The 20304-nt window shown below is 38.8% G+C and overlaps 3 protein-coding genes across 3 annotated transcripts; 1 reads left to right on the top strand and 2 right to left on the bottom strand.

The window, feature by feature from the left end:
• Positions 1–10217: 10217 nt before the first annotated feature.
• LOC115588507 (trace amine-associated receptor 13c-like) lies at positions 10218–11349 on the bottom strand. The gene is made up of 2 exons (XM_030429152.1): positions 11177–11349; positions 10218–11031 (listed from the first exon to the last, which is right to left on the bottom strand). The coding sequence occupies exons 1-2, from the start codon at positions 11347–11349 to the stop codon at positions 10218–10220; spliced, it is 987 nt and encodes a 328-aa protein (XP_030285012.1).
• A 1063-nt stretch (positions 11350–12412) lies between these two features.
• On the top strand, positions 12413–13478 carry LOC115588695 (trace amine-associated receptor 4-like). The gene is made up of 2 exons (XM_030429452.1): positions 12413–12582; positions 12674–13478. The coding sequence occupies exons 1-2, from the start codon at positions 12413–12415 to the stop codon at positions 13473–13475; spliced, it is 972 nt and encodes a 323-aa protein (XP_030285312.1). The 3' UTR covers positions 13476–13478.
• A 5291-nt stretch (positions 13479–18769) lies between these two features.
• Positions 18770–19902, bottom strand: LOC115588491 (trace amine-associated receptor 13c-like). Its single transcript, XM_030429129.1, has 2 exons — positions 19730–19902; positions 18770–19583 (listed from the first exon to the last, which is right to left on the bottom strand). Exons 1-2 carry the CDS (start codon positions 19900–19902, stop codon positions 18770–18772), a joined length of 987 nt encoding a protein of 328 aa, XP_030284989.1.
• Between the last annotated feature and the right edge of the window lie 402 nt (positions 19903–20304).

The following is a 20304-nucleotide window of genomic DNA, read 5'->3' as shown; positions in this document are numbered from 1 at the left end:
TATAGTTTTTTTTAAACCGGAAAGACATGGCGGCCTCCATAAAGCTTGCCTGTGCTATTTTTATTCAGATAGGTATTACTTCGCTCAGGAGGATAAGTCAAATTGTTGGCAGAGGTAATTGTACACCAATGAGGACTTACTTATGAACAAAGACGTTGATTTGATTTAATAAATTACTTAAATCGTTACACACTGTCCCTTTAAGTATGGGCCACATCACTGCATGAGTAGCACATGTGAATTGGATCTGACCCAAGTTCCAATTTAATATATTCAGTTTACAGACTTTTTTGAGAAAAAAAAATCTGCCCAGCTAGCTAAAGGGTTATTTAAATTCATTGCTTAATGTAAAGTGTGTCACCTTTGCGTTAAAAAGTGATGGAGGCATGAGGGCTCAAACTTTGCAATTTAAGGGAAAGTAATGTGGAAAAATGCACACTGGAACAGGAAAAGGGCATGTCCTTCGCTACTGCAGAGTTGATAATACAAAACATTCACAGTGTTGAATACTTAACAAACGGTCATGCAAATGCAAACACAGCTGGAACACCATGTCAACTGAACAATTCCAAATTAACATCTGCTGTAGAAAGAAACTGTGCACCAAATATGACGAAATAGAAACAAGTGAATGGACCCATTAACAAAGTGAGTAAAGAAAAATCAACCTCACTTTTAGCTGTTGAGTTAAACTTCTATCAATAGCCCTTTTTAGCACATTTCCTCCAAGGTAAGGGCAGCAATGTGCCACCCTGTTGGTCTAAAAGGGAGCCGTAATATTCCTCCTTTTCCAAAAGCCGCCACTTGGCCACCACTGGGGTAGGCGTAAACATGTGACGTGAAGAGAAGCATGAAGTTGGGCTGTGAACAGTGACAACGAATTTGTCTTCAAAATAAGAGCTTTGCATTGCACCCCATTGGAGTTTAGAACTGGGTTCTTAGCGGGGGCTTTTAATTTGAAAATAGCGACCATGAGTAGCTTGTCGCTACAACAACAAGCGGACAACGAAGACAGCTACAGAGACCGAGGAGACGCTAGCATCTCCTGGATCTCAGAGACTGTCCTGTTGCTCATCTTGATGTTGTGAGAAAATTACATAGGCTTCCTTTTGTTATCAATGTACTGTAAGGACAAGAGGGGGAAGAGAGACTGTCACACTGCCTGAGGTGTCACAAGAGCCACAGGTGGGGGCACATCCCCACATGGAAAGATACACAAGTTTAGATAAGATAACATTTGCTGTCCCATCTGTTACATCAAAGGGTCACTGTCCTGGGAAGACAGGATACACCCAAATATCAAAGAGTCATTATTCTGTAAAGAAGATGTTTTATGACTGTTGTAAATGAAGGTAACCTCCTCTCTGTTCTGTACTTAAGGGATAACAATTTAGAGTTTGTCAGAGAACGCGTTTACGCCTTCTACTCCACGCTGCGTGTATTAAATGACATCTGATTCATACGCTGAAGTCTGAAGTTCTTCGGAGATTTAGCAACTCTCTACCTCACAAAGGAGAATTTCCACAACAATGTCCGCAGATGAAGTGATGGACTGACTGCTGTGATCAGCTGTTTCCTGGTTTTAAAACTCCCCGGCTGTGGGTCGCACAACAGTGCAGGTCATCGACACCTCTGCCCATCTCATGCAATAGCCGGCACATTGACGCCTCGGATTTAGATAGCAGTCGAGGCGGAAATAAGTGTACCCTCCGAGGCGGCAAATCAGCAGACGAAAAACAGACCCCCAATTTGCCAGCCTCTGTCTAAAACCACGGACCTAGCCGCAAAAAGGAGGGGCAAATTGGCGGATTGCTGCCCAGTATAAAAAACAGCTTATCTCATTAGATACTCTCTTCAGCTATTCCAGTCTCAAACGACAAATCAAAGACCAGCTGCCAGTCATTCAGGTGAAAAAAATAAAGTCAATCTTAATTATTAAAAAGAGCAAGGAAGGGGGCACCGTTTAGCTCAGTTTGTAGAGCAGGCGTTTTTCGTGTGCAGAGGTTGCTGCAGCGGACCTGGGTTCGAGCGAGGAAGGGGAAAAAGTAAAATCAAAAAAAGTGCAGCTATGAAATACAAAGCACAACATGGAAGATTTTCATACCCGGGAAGTTGAGGTTTTTTACTTCAAAATGTCACTGAGCTCCGCCTCCAACACTATGTCCAGATTTAATGTTACATTCCTCATGTCTTTAATTGTAAAGACCCTAAAGACGCTTTGTCATCAGTATTTTGTCTATTTTTCCATGTGCATTATTTGGTCACTGCTTTTCTCTTCATCCGGCTATAGCCATGAGTGTGACGAATTTAGTGCACACATAAGCTTGAATATTTTGGTACATTAGGGCAGAAAGCATTTATATATTATCCATTTATTTTTCACAATATACAGTATATTTTAACACTTGGACTGGCAACTAATGTTTTTTTTTTTTTTTAAAAAGGGACCAGGCCAGTATTTGAGCCTTGACCCTATTTCCCTGCTTTTAGCAATTGGAAGTTAAATTTAGCAGGCCAGGTTTTATGTGCTTCATACCAACCTATTTATTTTTCATACAATATATGCCTCCTGCTAATTGTTCCTGTTGACCCACAAAGTCATTCATTGTGGATTTCAAATGGACTCTGAACTGAACTCAGTGTCCCAGAATTCCCCATTCCTTACACCTAGGTGCAAAATTCATGTTTGAGCTACTATTGGTCAGACTGACAGACCACCATTGTTTCTCCAAAATCCTTCAACCATTACTAGCTGTTATGATAAATTTGGTTGTAGTTAAGTTAATTATTAATCATAGTTATAAACAGTTTGGTACCTTTTTATGAGACGGATTTAGTAAATTTGCTATGTTTTCCCTTCTTCAAGGGTGGTGGCCCGAGGTGATCTAATGTAAATTGGATCATATTATGTATCATATTTCATAATTAATGATTATCCCTGATAATCACCTAAGTAGTGGACTTTTCTGGTCCTGGTGCCGGAGCCATACCTTTAAAAAAATAAAAATAAAATAAATATATATAAATTTATATAAATATATATATATTTATATATATATATATATATATATATATTTATACAGTATATAGATATATATATATATATATTGGAAAATATATTCTTGCTACTTCTCATCAGCAGGACAGGTGCCATGGCAGCAAGGAAACATCTGAGGACCTCCTGTCTGTCTATCCTTCTTTAACTACAGACTTTAAGTGCCTTCCACAGATCAACAGTTGTAGTAGGCAGAAGTAAGCACAAAAAATACATTTTCAATTGATGAATAAACAGTCTTACCTTTTCTTTAATTATAAGGGTCAGTTATTCTCCTTGCCATGGTGGATGCCCACTTCCATTTTTCGAATTGTTGAAGTGGGAAAAAAACTGAAAGTAACAAAAAAAAATGGAAGTATGCTGCACACATCTGCACATGGCAGGGCGCTATGCCAAGGAGACACGGGACCTGCCTAAAAACACCCCTCTTCCTAGTACAGAGGAACTTGGCCCTGTCCCCTATGTCTTTGTGGCCTTCCTTCTCAGAGGAGATATACTTAGGCGCTAAGCAAAGGAGCGAAGAGAGTCTTCAACTTCAGGCTTTCCAATGCCAGGAGAATGGTTGAGTGCTCCTTTAACATCATGCCTGCTGCAAACTTGATGTGAAAAGTTACGTCAGTGACGTACAGTGTAACGTTTTAGATAAAAATCATAAACCCTGTCTGCGGGAAGTGGAAATGGAATCAATAAGCGATTTTTAGCTGGTTGACCCACGTTTAAAAAACCTCTGTGGACCAGCTAATTTTGGTGGAAAAGCGGTATTAAATAGTGAGTAGGATGTGGGGGTCACTTGATACAGTCAGCTCAAAGGAACTGTGGAGCAGGCTGTAGTGGGGAGTAAACACAAAAAGTCAGTTTACCCAGCTTTTTAAAATCACACAGGATAACTTGACCTATTTAGTAGTTGCCCATTACTCATTAGGTGTACGCTACTTATTGCAGCTTGTGTGTTGCATGCAACACTCTGTGGTGCTCCGAGTATAACGCTCTGAGGGATACAGGATAAAGCGCATGAACAGATTGAGCGAGTTAGCTAACATTACTGGCCATTAGCTGATGTCATGTTAATAGAGGGATTGCTACACAACTCACAACAACTCGTAACATGATAACATAAAAACACTCACCAGCAACATTTAGTGTCCAACCGATCTGCTCACACAAATGGGCTTTTCTGTCTCTGTTATGGTATTGCCTGTCAGATATATCATAAAATTTCTGGATATATGGAGACCGCCAAGATAATCTTCTCCTCCATCTTCTTGGTAACCAAGGTGACAAGTTCTGCCCTAATGCTATACAATTGGCTATCTGAAAAAAAACCTTTCTAAAAAATGTAAGAGATTGCGCTAGGAGTGACCACACAAAAGAGGACTGCTATGCCTTTTCTCTAAGATGTTGCAGATGCTCATAAAAAACTATTTGTGGATAAAGGCCCTGAGGAGGTTATTCGGGGGGAGAAAAGTGTCATTATTCATTGAAGTACTAGGTTATATAATGGTTTGAATTGATCTCACCAGTGTGTAATAGTTGTTTTTTGTAGTGTATGTATACTTCTGTGATGTCTGAAGGCAAAGTTTGGTTTTGATGTGTAGATGACATGGTTTGGGGTGGAGAGTTTGGTTTTTGCATGGAATTTTTAAATGTTTGAAATCTGTAAGTCATTCATTTATGTTGAGAGTTCTAGGAAATGGAAAATCATTTCAAGAAATGTGTGTTATTAGGGCCTTTAACATATTACCTAACTTTTGATACAAGGACCAAAAGAAAAACCATAAGGATTTGTATGTCGCTGAATTATTATATCAATAGACTGAAGTATTTCAGCTACATATAATTTGTTCAAAGTAATAGCGAAAAGTTATTTATTTAGCTTCCATGTTCAGCATTTCTGCAAAATTGAAACATGCTTCTAGAAATTACTTCCTGTGGTTTGCATTTACACACTGCCTGTGTCATAAACAGAAAAGGAGTGCATTCATCAAAGAAAAAAAAAAGTAGTGTCATAGTGAGTTTACTCTTTGTATGTTTTTGGTAATCAAAACCTTAAAGCTAATATTGCATCATGTGCTGATGTGTTGAGATTGCATCATAAATGTTTTGTCATGATAGAAATGATCTCAGCTGAAAACAATCTGAGCTTGTTCTCATTAACAGCAACACCTCTGATTGCAGTGATGTTGTCATGTGAGACTAATGAAAGCAGGTGTGAAAACATTCTTACCCAGAGAGGTACACATCCAATAGGAAAATAATGAGCTACACACTGAGAGCTGTTCAGTGTCCAGAGACAAATGTGGAAGGCCTTAATGAACGTGAGTGTGCTTCAGATTGTGCCTCACTGTGTATGTCTGTGTGTGTTTGTGTCATGTGGAGCTGCTAATGGCCACAGAGGTTTTGTTTAGTGAATTTGTATTTTCCAACCGGAAACTTTGCTGTACATTTAAGTTCACTACAATATCCACACTAACACTATAAACATACCTTGAAAATATGAATTAAACATCATGGCATGGAATTGGGGTGTGCATCTCTACCTAATAAGAAAATATGATACGCATCTAGATACAGGAGCTCTGATTCAGTACAATCTGATGCACTGTGATGCAATCTAATATCATTCTTAACATTTGTTTAATGCAGTCATTTATTTTACATTATGAATCAAAATAAGCTATTGCTATATAAGTGGTAGTTCTTTTATGAAGCATATCAGTATATCTGTTATACTTGATAAAAGACCAGGGAAGTATTAATGTTAGATATGGCATGGAGAAAAATGGAAGACAATGTCAGTTTTAAATCACAGGGCAGGAATGAGAATAAAGACTGGCTATACTGTCACATTCCTCAGGATTGTGCTTATGACATTTGCAGTAGACACAGACAAAAGACTTGCTGCATAAAGAAATATTTTGACATTAACAGTATAAACTGTCTCACTGTCGGCAGTTAGGGAACAGAAACATATTAAATGATTTGTCTTGCATTTTCTTGGTTGCAAGTAGTGCTCGCGCCTACATGCTTACTCCTAGTCACCCTCACACGTTTTATCATAACATCTCTCCAGGTGAGTAAGTCTCCAGTGAACTTCAAATATCACAAACAACCAGATTTTGTCTAGTTTTCCTAATTAGGGCCCAAGCACTGACCAGTGCTCGGAATATACGTCACAACCGGTGAAAAGTGTGATAATTCAACTTCACTGGGTATGGATGTGCATCATACATGCGCATACATTTACAAAATTTGGTATGCATGTCTCATGACCAGATGCAGAAAAATGCTCCCTGAACCCAAACCGTCAGTCCAACAGGAAGGCCGCCATTTTGATTTTCGATGCCCTTTTGATGCATTTCCATGCCTCGTACTTTAATGAATTCCCTCTACAGATTTGACGCCATAGACTTCACATTCATTCAGTATCATCATCAAACCTTGAAGATGAAAAGTTATGAAAAGCTTTCGCCTACGTCATACCTAGTGGGCATGGTGGTGCGGTCCATTTTGATGCTTTGCCATAAAGCAGAAAGTCCTTATTACTTCAACATACAATTTCCCATCTACACCAAATTGCTATACTGTGTCATATCCGTACAATGTATCATTGTACATGAATTATAATACACACGTGACTTTATATTAATTAATTAAAAAAAAAAAGTCTTATCATAGAAAGCTCAAGAGTCTGCCCTACTGGTGTGATGGGATACTTCATTATTAAATGCAGCATTCTTCCTGGTGTGGTTTGCAGCCTGGACTGCAAACACTAAGCCCACATTCATAATTTATTTACCATCTGAACTAAAGTATGATGATTAATATGCCCATATCATTTCATCCACAACAATGAGATTGTAATATATTTCAAATGTTGCTTCAAATACAATTAGTTATTTGATAGCAGAATATCCATAATGCCTCAGTGACTGCATTTCCACATTGTAATAAGAGGAACCAGGTTTTGATAAAAATTGTACAGTTGACACACGGCAGAAGTACATACAGTTGAATTTTATTTGATCAAAATAAAAAATACCTCCTAATTATCGTGTATTGACTGTAAATTAATGCATTGTTGTTTCTGAATAATGATATGAATAACCAGTGTGTTATTGGGGCCTTGTAAAGGGGCAGTACCACAAGAACAGTATTTTTTCCTTTAGCACTATAGTATAGTCTATTCTTGTGGAATGCAATGCAAAACTACAAGTGGTAATATTACCCTAATAACTACAAATTAATAATTTTTTTAACTCAAAATATGTTCCCTATTCTAAAGTGGGGACTTGTTCATATTTAATCCACAAGTAGTTTGACCCTTATTAACCCTCATTTGTTTCCTATACTAAAGTTGCAGACTCTTAACATTTCGTTAAGTCATTACAGCATACAACTAGCAGTTAGAAGACAGCCAGTTAGTACAAGTACAAGTACCTTTATTGTTAACTGTAAACAGTCAAGTCATACATTCATCTCAACAAAAATGAATGCAAAGACTCAGGTCAATGCAAATGATTCTTTCATGTTCAAGGATAACATAATCATGTCAGTGACAGTAAGCACAGCACTGAGGAAAGGCATGAGTCCAAATTGAAGCCAGTGCCCAGCCCAGTCAAACAACCAAACAACTGACAGGTTTAGTTTGACATTCTTTAACAATATTTAAAATGGCATTTACAACAGCTCAGTGCAGTGTTACATTTGTAAAACCACAACTACAAAAAAAAATATATCTTGTCACTGAGTTGGGACAAATCAATAAAAGAGTGTAAAAGTCGAGTAATACTAAAGAGAACAGAAGTGTGGGGGGTAGGGGGAGGGCGCCATAATAAACAGTGTTTATAGACATGTGCGTGTATGTTTGCGCGTAAGTTCTGTGTGTGTGAACTGTGATGTCTAATGTGAACTTTGTAAGTTAGCCTACGTTTCTCAAACTGTCTTTTTTTATGTAGCCCAAGGCAAAGAAGAAGACAACTCTCCCCAAAGATGAATTGATGACTGACTCAAAAGAGAGGACTAGTGATGAGCCGCATAAGCCAAGTAGGTAATGATTTGTTTGTTCTGTGTAGAACATACATGACAAGCTATCTTAATGTAATATAAACATTCTAAATCTTAAATTAATTTGTTGTGCTTCTGTAGGTTCTGAAGATAATGAAAATCAGGCACCCAGCTGTTTTATTGGTTATATTCAAATAAACATTTCATGGAAGTAATGCCTGTACTGTACTCCTAATGTTTCTATCAAAGATTAGACTCTAAAGTGGAGTTTCTAGAAGAAAAGATTCTCTGGCAGGAAAGGATGATAAAGGACCTTGAAGAAGAGTGAGATTTTTTGCGTGCCCAAATCCACGGGAGGAGAAGAAAACAAGTGAGTAATTTGAGAGAAATTTACAATTTTGGTACATGATTGAGTTATAGGAGAAATATTGTGACCTAATGTCTCAGCACAAGCTGATCAGTTTCTCTTCTGTCCTATTCTTTATTAAAGCTCTACAAAAAGCCTTTACTTTGGAAGATGACGTGAGCCCCAGTGGCATGGAAGGTGACCACCCCCAAACCTCCCCAAATCTTAGTGAGTCTTCAGACAGTGATGTCACTTCGAGACTCCCGAGACATTCCAAGCATAATCGCACTAGGTCACTCACACCCTCACCTGCAACTCAGCCTCACCCTGGGCAAACTCGTATGAGAGGCGAGATTGTGTTTACTTGAACATCCTGCCCATTGACCTATTAGTTGCCATGAAAAGAAAATACAGATGAAAGCCTTGGGTATTGTTCTTAACAAAACTTAGAGTATGTTTGATACGCTGTTGTCATCAATGCAACTTTAGCTGCATTAGCCGTGGACTTTCTTAATCCCTCATGCTGTTATTTGTTTTGTTTTCTTTTGTTTTCTTTTGGGTCGGTCAAGGGGCCATCAGAGGTCATCCAGCGATACAAAAAAGTTCTGAAAACTTTTTCCCGGGTCCGAACGATGACTGAAGCTTTCTGCATCAATGGTGTGGATAGAGGCACAATCAAGATTACAGTGGCGATTGCAGAATTGAAATATGTGGACCCAGAAAAATTTGCATCCTTGAAATTAGACCCTGCAGCAGAGACCCTCATGGCCTTTGCCAAGAAATGCACGCGCAACATCACCCCAGAAAAACGAACCATAATTGAGGACATGAAATCTAAGGGAACACTCCTCCCTTTGCTAATAAAGTATTAAAAGGGTTGGACATGCTTTTTCCAGTTCACCAGTTTAGACTTTTAAAACGAGTTGTTTAAAAACAGTTAAAGAAAAGGCTTGCTTTAAAAATGTTTAGGAGATGTCAAGCTAACCCTGCCAGTTATTTTGTTGTTTGACTGGTCTTCAATTTGGACTCTGGCCTCTGTTTACATTTGGTTTCATTTAGCCTTAATGGCTGCAGAAAGGCAGAACTTTTTTTCCTCATTTTTTTAAAACTCTTGTCTGAATTAATTTACACACTGGTTATAATAATTAGTAGGTTATATTAGGAAAAATCCTAATTCATGGTGTAATAGAGGTAGAATAAGGTGTTAAGACATGTTTAATAATAACTAATTAAGGGCTAGTATGCTACTTCTATGCATATTAGTAAGCACCTAGTTAATGGTGAATATGTGTACCTCAATATAAAGTGTTACCCATGAAAAGTATATGGCTTTTGTTCATCCTCTAAAATTCTCTCTTGCTCAGGAACCAACATCCGTCGTCTCTTGCTCTGTATATCACATCACGAGTCTCTCTAATGATGTTTGATGAAGTTAGGTAATACAGCTCCTGTAATCTCCCAATACATTTCTGCTTTTTAAGGTAAATAAGACCTGCAGCATTGCTTTGTGTTTTTAAGGCAAAAGCTCACCAACTGTGACTTAAGCCTTGCATTTACTGAACAGATACTGTGTGAGCGGTATTTATACTTTTCATCAACTAGAAATTAATTTAGTCCAATGGGTTACAAAAATCACAACAAGACTCTACAGACATTGTGGGACCGTGGACATATGCTGTCACTTTACAGGTTATGACATCAACTTATCTGTACATCTACTAACCTGGTCTGACTTTGAGGTTTTCTAAATGGTTGACTCAACATTAAAATATTCAAAACATTTTATTCCTTCAGTTTCTTCTCAGTGTCTCTCTACAGTATATTGATCTTAGAGGAGTCAGGCTTCAGTATTTGAAGTGTAACAATGACTTGAACAGATTTTCTAAACCATGGATAGAAAAAGGTGTATATCAGAGGGTTTAAACAGGAGTTAAAATAGAACAGACATATTACAAAGGCAGCTGATGAAGCATTGAGCATGGTGTCCTGGCCTGTTAGTGTGAGACAAAAATATGGGCAGAGGCATAACAGAAACACGACAATAACAACACCAAGTGTCCCGGCTGCTTTCAACTCAGATTTCTTAGTTACTTTCACTGAACACTGAATATTGACAACTGCAATATGAGACCGCATGGCACGAGCCTGAGACACAGCAACCACAAATACTCTCATGTACAGAACTACAATGACGGTGACAGGACCGATAAAGGTCAAAAAGAGATCGACAAGTCCTGCAACATGATCAATGACAATCACACATTGTCCAATACAGGTGTTATACCTGCCTGGTTGTTTCAGGTTATTGTTCATTATAAGGTTGTTGTATAGAGCAGAGCAGACCCAACAAAGGCAGGTACAGAGTGCAACTCCTTTCACAGTGATTTTAGTGGAGTAATGCAAAGGATGACAAATAGCCACATAGCGGTCAACAGATATGAGCACCATGGTTCCTACTGAAGTTGAGGTAAGAATGTAGTCCAAAAAATAATACAAGGTACACATGAGGTCACCGAGGAACCAGCAGCCATCTATGAGTATAATTTGAAAAAACATGAGAAGGCCCACGAAGAAATCTGAGACAGCCAGAGAGAGGAGGAGGAGGTTGGTGGGGGTGTGGAGCTGCCTGGAGAGGAAGAACAGCAGAACAATATTTTTTAATATTTATAGCATCAGTTATTTAGATAACAGCAGATAGTGCATAGGCTGAAAGTACACAAAAAGGATAGCTTTTTGGTATGTAACAATTTCATAAGTTAATGAGTGACTACTTGAAGTGGGAGATAGAGATGATGACCAGCAGGTTAAGAGCTGCAGTGAGCAGAGCGATGAAGGACAGCAGAATGTAAATCAGCATGGTCTCAAAGTGAGGACGTATTGGCTTCCTGCAGGAGCTGTTGAGGAGTTGTGGAAAGCAGAGGTCAGTTTCTTCCAAGGTAACCATCACCACAGAGAGGAGAACCTGCTGAGCTCTGGCAGTGTTTGACCAAAGTTTAGACATGATATAAACAAATTAGCTCTATTGCCCCTCCTCTAAGATTCTGCCCCACTTGGACTGTCCTTCCACCTTTCCTTTCCCTCATTATTCCCTCCCTTCTAATTTAAGCTTTTCTCAACCCTACATTCAAACTGGAGCTCAATAAAGCTTTATTATATCAAGATATTAAATGTGCAATGGGTGGACTTGAATGAAAAGCTAGAGCTATCTCAATGTTCATCACAAAAACAGGATGCATCTCCACTCAAGTCAGTGTGATGAATCAAATGCTCTAATTATCTATGGAAATTAGAATTAGTATTAAGATTATGATAAAATAGAAAAAAATTAAAAGGTTTCTGTTTCATCACTTGGTTAGGATGGTGGATGGTGTGGAGTTCCTGTTCATTTTCCCCCCAGTGTTTTCCTGGGTTTCTTCCAGGTGCTCTCCTTTCCTCCACCTACAATAACAGGTGTATTATGTTAATTCTCCAGCCATCAACCATGGCAATACCTGCTACCCACTGCTCTTTGGGAATTAGTTAAATGAAGGGAACTAATGTCACTGGAATGTACAGAGTCTGAATGTATGTGACAATAAAGTATTGTATTTAAGTTACTAGATCAACAGCCAAATTGATCTCTAAAAGGTAAAAGTTTAGAGCTCCATCATCTGTGCTCAACTTTGTTGTAGTACACAGGTAGGATCGGTCCATTTATTAGCAATTAATAATTACAAATATATATTTTTGTTAGAATTAATAACAAAAATGATTAATTAAGTCACAATCACAAACTTAACCTTACGGGAAAAAGTCTTTTTGGACCACAGTGCATCTCTTTATGATGTATTCACCAAGAAAACTGGTTGTCGCTCTTCCTGGAAGCTTGGGTTGTTGAGCGAAGAGAAGTGGGTGGGATTTAACAAGAAGAGGCAAGGGAAGGGTTAGAAATAAGTCAGTAAGTCAGACAGCTTTGGTCAGACAGCTGCCAGAACTCAGCAGCTTCTCTCCTCCTTCTCTATGTGGTGATGGAGCTGGAGGGAGCTGAACTCTGCTTTCCCCAACTACCCAATACCTCCTGCAGGAGGCCAGAGCCTCCTCACCTCGAGACTCTGCTTATTTATATTCTACTATACTCCATCTCTCTCCTCACTGCAGCTCTTAACCTGCTAGTCATCATCTCCATCTCCCACTTCAGGCACATAACCTTCACAGGATATTATGTGTAATATTAATAATATTATAATATTGGTGATATTGTTCATAATGATGATATTCTCTCTCTCTAGGCAGCTCCATACTCCCACAAACTTCCTCCTCCTCTCTTTGGCTGTCTCAGATTTTCTTGTGGGTTCTCTGCTGATGCCGGTTGAAATACTTTTGACAGAGACCTGCTGGATGCTGGGCGATCTCATATGTGCGCTGTATTTTCTGTTACCGGTCATCATAGTCACTGCATCTGCAGGAAACATGGTTCTCATATCTGTTGACCGCTATGTTGCAATTTGTGATCCTCTGCATTACACAGTCAAAGCCACTCAAAGACTTGCAATAATATGTATTTTATTGTGTTGGACTTGTTCTGTTGTCTACAGCATTTTCCTTTTATATGATAATCTGAAGCAGCCAGGCAGGTATAATTCCTGCAATGGGGATTGCATGGTCAACATTACAGGAGTTGTTGATCTTGTTGTCAACTTCATTATTCCAATTACTGTCATCATTGTTCTGTATCTGAGAGTATTTGTGGTGGCTGTTTCTCAGGCTCGTACCATGCGATCCCAAATTGCAACTGTCTCACTGAAGACTGGTCAAGTTAAAAAATCTGAGTTAAAAGCAGCTAGGACACTCGGTATCCTTGTAGTTGTGTTTGTTATCTGTTACTCTCCATATTACTGTGTGTCTCTCGCAGGCCATGAAATCTTGGTTGGTTCGAAAACTGAGGTCTTCATGATATTTCTGATGTATATTAACTCCTGTCAAAACCCTGTAATCTATGCCCTTCTCTACCCTTGGTTTAAAAAAACTATCAGGCTCATTGTTACATTTCAGATCCTACGGTCTGACTCCCATATGGCCAACATTCTGTAAAGAGACACTGTGGGATATGTGACTGTGCAGTCGTCTATGATGTATGAATGCTTTTTCATCAGAGATTTCTGGATTTTCTCTATTTTCCTGAACGTAAGAAAACAGGACATACTACCTTTCAAAAAGCATATCGTCTTTAAAGAGTAATTTTACTTTTAGATGTGATTGAACAACACTTCAATAAAATACATCTTCAGAAGATTCCTTTCTACTTTATTTTGCATATTATGATTTTGTAAAAAACTGATTATTTTCTCACACTTTCTGGCCATCCACAATAACTGTCAGAATATTGTTTTGATTTAAAATAATAAACCACAATCTAGAAAAAATTGTACATGAATTATAAGAAACACAAAACATTCAAAACAAGTCCTCTCTTAGCCTAAGAGTTTGCCCTCCTGATGTGATGGGGTACTTGTTCTGGTGTGGTTTGCAGCCTGGACTACAAACACTTAACACGAAAAAGCCCACAATCACCATTTCATTACCATCTAAATTAAGGTATTGTTATTAATATGGCTATATCTTTTCATTCACAACAATGAGATTGTAATACATTTCAAATGTAACAATTAATTCGATATTTGATAGCGGGATGTCCATAATGCCTCAGTGACTGCATTTTCACAGAAACACATTGTAATGAGAGGAACCAGGTTTTGGTAAAAAGTGAACAGTTGACACAAGGCAGAAGTACATACAGTTCAATTTTATTTGAGCAAAATAAAAAATAAAAAGTCCCAAGATTGCTAATTTGATATAATTTCAGAGGGTAATATCCCCTTAACATATGGAGATTTGGCTGTGCTAAGGGGGTTCAGTAAAAGTGTTACAAGAAATTAGTCAAAAAATAGAATAATAATTGATCAAAACAAGACTCCTTACATTAATATTTCATAATAACCTGGACTTCCTGGCACCACCACCATCTCCCTCTCCCTAACCCCCCTGCTCTTCAGCTCTACACAGTCAGTCATTTCACATGCTTTATAGAAGACCAGCAACAGTGGCAAACTCAAGATGTTTTAGGGCAACAGTATTTTAAAAAAAAGATATGAGCCGTATGTGGGTGTGCAGAATGTTGTGATATACTCATAGTATGGAAGGGCATTCAAGAGGGCATGATTTGTGTTTTTGTCTGCTGAAAGGACGTCCTCGAGGGCACTGTTACAGCAATTTTATTTTGAACATCGGGGAGATAGACTCCTCTGCAAGTCCACCTGGCAAGACTTGGAGACTGGCAAGTGGGCCAGTGCAGTGGCGCCGCCAGGATTCAATTTCAAAGTACGCACAGAAACGGCAAATACAACAAATGGAAAAATACTTTTTTAAGGACAAAATCTAATGATTTAAGTATCAGTGAAATAACAGATTGCAGCGCCCACATGATCTATGAGACTGTGGTTATTCTGACACGAATTAAATGGCTGATGTGTGGAAAACCACGCTGTGGTCCGTAATCGCAGTGCAGACAAGTGAGTTTGGAGCTGACCAGAGGAGAGAAAAAGATATGACGCGACTGTAGCCGCCATGATATGACGACGTCGCCCCCGCTGATGAGGAACTATGAAGAACTCAGTTGTGATGGAAAAGCACCTAAACTGAGTCGAGTAGAGCCGAGCTGTATTATGTAGTGGTGAAGGGGCAACACACGCTATGCGCAATTGCGCACACACGCGCGATCGTCCTCTCAGATGCGGCTGCGTCTCTCCAGGTCACTGTGTGAGAGAAAGAAAAGCTCTGATTTGCTTGGGCAGACGTTGTTTGGTGTCACCCGCTGATTTGCATAATTTAAATATCTAGCCCACCGAATCTTCCAATCCGGCCCCGGTTCAGCACCCTGGACAGTGCACTGCAGACATGCAGCATTTGTTTTCATCCAGACTTTGCAAACGTGGTCGGGATTTGTAGAAGACACAGTGGCGTAAGTATCGGCGGTGCAACCGGTCCAGACGCCGTCAGGGGCCCATGAAGGAAGAAAGAAAAACAAAACAAAAAAGAGAGACAGCAAGCTCAATTGGCAGCGCACCCAGCTTCGGCATCTCTGGTGGCACCCCCAGATGCCGCAGCTAGGTGCCTATGGAAGCAAATTTGTACCATAATTCAAAGTAAAATGCATTTACAGAAATGCTTTTTCATTTTAAGAATGTAGCAGCATTTTTTGACTCATAAATAAAATTAGTAATAAATCATCCGAATTGCATTTTCATTTTCTTCTTCAAGACTGCTCATTTTGTAACTTAATTTAAATGATAAAGAAAAGGACATTTAAGATTTAATATTCAAAAGATGGCCAGCAAATAGGTACCACAATTCAATTTGAAATGTCAAATTTGAAAATTAAAATGCATTAGCAGAAATGCTTTTTCATTTCAAAGTCAGAGCTGCATTTTTGACTCATAAATAAAATTAGTAATAAATCATCCAGATTGCATTTTCATTTTCTTCTTCAAAACTGCTCATTTTGTTACACAAAGACAAAGAAAACTGCTTTTTCATTTTGAAGCCCACCCCCTGCAAAAAAAGGTCCAAAATTCAATTTGAATTCGCAATCCCAAGCGGCACAGGAGAGTGACGTCAGCGGCCTCTCTTCTTCAGTGTTGCCAACATGGCGACTGTCTCGCTAGACTTAGCGACTTTTCAGACCCTCTAAGCGACATTATTTCGAAAAAGCGACTAGCGACAAATTTAGCGACTTATTCAGATCATCGGGGGAAGAAATAGATTATATTGTAATTCACATGCTGCTCAGAGTCATCGCAGTCCACGGCTCCTCTGCAGCAGCGCCGGGGTCTCTCCTGTCCCCTCCCGCGCAGCTGCGCAGGCGACAGGCCGGTGTGTGGGGGCTGGCTGGGGCAGGCAGGAGCGTGGATCTGATGTCGGATAGCTGCCGTTTACTCTGTTTTGATCTGTTAATGTTAGGTGTCTTTTTTTTGGGCACCACTTGTAATTTTCAGAAGAAGAAGAAGAAGAAGAAGAAGAAGAAGAAGAAGAAGAAGAAGGTGAAACTAGACCTAAGAGGCGGAGCTGAACCAGATCGAGCTCCACCTATTTGGCTCTGCAGCAGCCAATACTTGTTAACTTTTTATGAAGCACATGTGAGTAAGTAAGTAAGTAAAACTTTATTAATATAGCACCTTTTTGATACATAGATCCAAAGTGCTTTCCAAACAACAAAAAGATAAACATAGCAGCACACAAAAATGCAAAAAAAGAGAGCAAGAAGGACAACCAGGGGAAAATAAAACAAAAGGGAGGGATAAATAAAAGAGGCACAGCAGATGAGAAAAGAAACAAGGAAATCTATAAAAAAGACTTGCCTGTAAAGGCGGGTTTTGAGCAGCCACTTAAAACTGTCCACAGATTCAGATAGTCTTAGTGAATGGGGAAGACTGTTCCATAATGTTGTGGCTCAAACTTAATATACGAACTTTAGATTTAATATCTCATTCTGTTACTGAAAAATAAAACACTTTTAAAAATTGCCTATGAAGGCAGAGTCCATACAAAATTGTATTGACAGGTTCTGTCAAATTATTTTCACAAGTAGCCTGTTTTAGTAAATGTATTTATTTTTACCCCCTTGATGTGAAAACCATAACTGTACATATAAGGCAAGGGTGAAATACCCACAGGGTAAATGGCCATGAAGGGAAAATATTTAAGCACACTAATAGAAAACAAAAATAGCAGAGAGGTATGAACCAGTTTCTCCTGAATTGCAGGGTTAACTGAGCCTTCACGTTCACCAAAGTCAGAGAACACATAACCTTTGTTAACCTAGGTCGAACTTTATTACTGTATTTTATCATATTCGATATAATTGAGGTTAATTCACAAATGGCCTAAATGGAGTGGGTGCACATTATTTAAACTATCACATTGCCTGCTTGTAAGTGTCATGACATTTTTTTAGAGGAACAAATAAATAAATTATATACTGGTGGTATCATAAAACATAGAGAATAAAAATAATACAGAAAAGTTACATATTTGTTACGGCGGCATCTAAAGTTCCATGCATAGTTTCTTTGATCTAACCTAGTTAATCTGATTTAAAAGGATTTTCTTACCCATTTGCATGATCTGCTGACCAGACTTTTGCATTAATGTTAACAGCCAGTTGGTGGTGTGGTGTTAGATTAGAGAAGAAAACCAGTGCTACTGATTGGTTAATCTGTTTTATGTACAAGATTTACCTAACTGTATTTATTTGGGAGTATGTCAGCCTTTTGTTCCATTATAGAAGATTAAATATTCACAAAGTTAGGGACTTAAAAACACCATTAGCTGTTATAAATGAGATCCTTAAACTTAAAATTCAACTAATGTGGTTTGAGTGTGGTTTGATCAGATTCGACTGACAATGCTTTTGAAATAAGCAAACAGATCACAGAACTGTCATTACAGTTTGTTGTGAAGCTCAGAAAGCAAAAAACTAATATTTCAAGTAAAATAACCAAAACGGTTCTAGCTTTAGCAAAAAAGTGTGTACATATCTGACCCTGCCATGTGTGAAAATATGTTCTCTTTTTGTCACATGAATTCTTTTTAGGAGCAGGATGAAGAAACAATAAGTAAACTAGCTGAAAATGTTGAAAATGCGATGCCCGTAGCTCGAGTGTAGCTCGTGTCCTGGGCTAGTGGGCTAGGAGCTACGAGTGTTTACTGCATCGCTGCTCGCAAGCCGACTCATTGTAGCACTAGCTCGTGAGCCGCAATGCCAGAAACGCCTGCAGCTCGCGAGCCTGCAGGTAGCCTGGGCCACTGTAGGTTTGGTGTATAGATGTAGCATAATAAAATTAAATTAGGTCGATCAATCTTTTATAAATAAAATAATTTATATATAAAAATAATATATAAATACTAAGTAGTGTAAGTAGTATATTTTTATCTCTCTTTTGCACCTTATCCATTTACACCATTTCTACCTCAGTACTCTATTATATTATTTGTTTTATCTTATTTTGTTTTATTTTATTTAATTTTGGTATCTATTTTATTTTTCCAATCATGTATATAATATTTTATTGCATTGTGCTCTTTACTACGTTAGTGCTTAAGAGACAGTGGGCTAGGACTGAGTTTCCATGGTAATTAGGCAACCCAGTTCAATTTAGTGAGTGACTCTTAATGACTCGAATCCTTAAAAGGAACCGTATTTACCAGCTCTAATCTGTAAAACCTGTTAAGTACAAACCTGGTCTGACTTTGAGGTTCTCTAAAATGGTTGACTCAACATTGAAATATTCAAAGATATTTTCTTCCTTGAGTCACTTCTCAGTGTCTCTTTACATTATATTGATCTTAGAGGAGTCAGGCTTCAGTATATGAAGTGTAACAATAAGTCTAACAGATTTTCTAAACCATGGATAAAAAAAGGTGTATATCAGAGGATTTAAACACGAGTTAAAAGAGAACAGACATATTACAAAGGCAGCTGATGAAGCATTGAGCATGGTGTCCTGGCCTGTTAGTGTGACACAAAAATATGGGCAGAGGCATAACAGAAACACGACAATAACAACACCAAGTGTCCCGGCTGCTTTCAACTCAGATTTCTTAGTTACTTTCACTGAATTTTGAATAGTGACAACTGCAATATGAGACCGCATGGCACGAGCCTGAGACACAGCCACCACAAATACTCTCATGTACAGAACTACAATGACGGTGACAGGACCGATAAAGGTCAAAATGAGATCGACAAGTCCTGCAACATGATCAATGACAATCACACATTGTCCAATGCAGGAGTTATACCTGCCTGGTTGTTTCAGGTTATCTTTCATTATAAGGTTGTTGTATAGAGCAGAGCAGACCCAACAAAGACAGGTACAGAATGCAACTTCTCTCACAGTGATTTTAGTGGAGTAATGCAAAGGATGACAAATAGCCACATAACGGTCAACAGATATGAGCACCATGGTTCCTACGGAAGTTGAGGTAAGAATATAGTCCAAAACAGAATACAAAGTACACATGAGGTCACCGAGGAACCAGCAGCCATCTATGAGTATAATTTGAAAAAACATGAGGAGGCCCACGAAGAAATCTGAGACAGCCAGAGAGAGGAGGAGGAGGTTGGTGGGGGTGTGGAGCTGCCTGGAGAGGAAGAACAGCAGAACAATACTTATCAATATATATAGCATCAGTTATTCAGATAACAGCAGATAGAGCATAGGCTGAAAGTACACAAAAATATAAGCTTTTTTGCCATGTAACAGTTTCATAAATGAATGAGTGACTACTTGAAGTGGGAGATAGAGATGATGACCAGCATGTTAAGAGCTGCAGTGAGCAGAGCGATGAAGGACAGCAGAATGTAAATCAGCATGGTCTCAAAGTGAGGACGTATTGGCTTCCTGCAGGAACTGTTGAGGAGTTGTGGAAAGCAGAGGTCAGTTTCTTCCAAGGTAACCATCACCACAGAAAAGAGAACCTGCTGAGCTCTGAAAGCTTTTGACCAAAGTTTAGACATTTTATAATCTAACTACATTTGCTCCTCCTCCAAGATTCTGCCTCACTTGGAAACTGATGTCCCTCTACCTTTGCTCTGTTTAGAATCTTCATTACACCAACTATTCTATTATGAGCTTCTCGAGCCGTTCTCATAAATTCAAACTGGGGATCAATAAAAGTTAGTCTTTATTTTATTAATAAACTAAAGTTCCCACAGGTGATCTGAAGGAAAAGCGAATAAAGCATAAAGTCCTGGAACTGGAACCTACACAACGCGACCCTCTGTTCATCAGGGATGGGTCGAGCGCTGAGTGTCACACTCTGGTGTAGTCTGTTACGCCCCTGATCAAGGGGAATCAGAGAC

This window comes from Sparus aurata, chromosome 9 (assembly GCF_900880675.1).
Source record: "Sparus aurata chromosome 9, fSpaAur1.1, whole genome shotgun sequence".
Classification (NCBI taxonomy): Eukaryota; Metazoa; Chordata; class Actinopteri; order Spariformes; family Sparidae; genus Sparus; species Sparus aurata.
This window is presented reverse-complemented; position numbering and strand designations above follow the sequence as displayed.

What these genes read in the sequence shown, in the direction of transcription:
- LOC115588507 (XM_030429152.1), bottom strand. Translation starts at nt 11,349, where the DNA reads ATGGTTACCTTGGAAGAAACTGACCTCTGCTTTCCACAACTCCTCAAC. An exon ending in ATCTCTATCTCCCACTTCAA is followed by an intron (nt 11,032 to 11,176) that starts GTAGTCACTCAT and finishes CTTCCTCTCCAG; the next exon opens with GCAGCTCCACACCCCCACCA.
- LOC115588695 (XM_030429452.1), top strand. Translation starts at nt 12,413, where the DNA reads ATGGAGCTGGAGGGAGCTGAACTCTGCTTTCCCCAACTACCCAATACC. An exon ending in ATCTCCATCTCCCACTTCAG is followed by an intron (nt 12,583 to 12,673) that starts GCACATAACCTT and finishes CTCTCTCTCTAG; the next exon opens with GCAGCTCCATACTCCCACAA.
- LOC115588491 (XM_030429129.1), bottom strand. Translation starts at nt 19,902, where the DNA reads ATGGTTACCTTGGAAGAAACTGACCTCTGCTTTCCACAACTCCTCAAC. An exon ending in ATCTCTATCTCCCACTTCAA is followed by an intron (nt 19,584 to 19,729) that starts GTAGTCACTCAT and finishes CTTCCTCTCCAG; the next exon opens with GCAGCTCCACACCCCCACCA.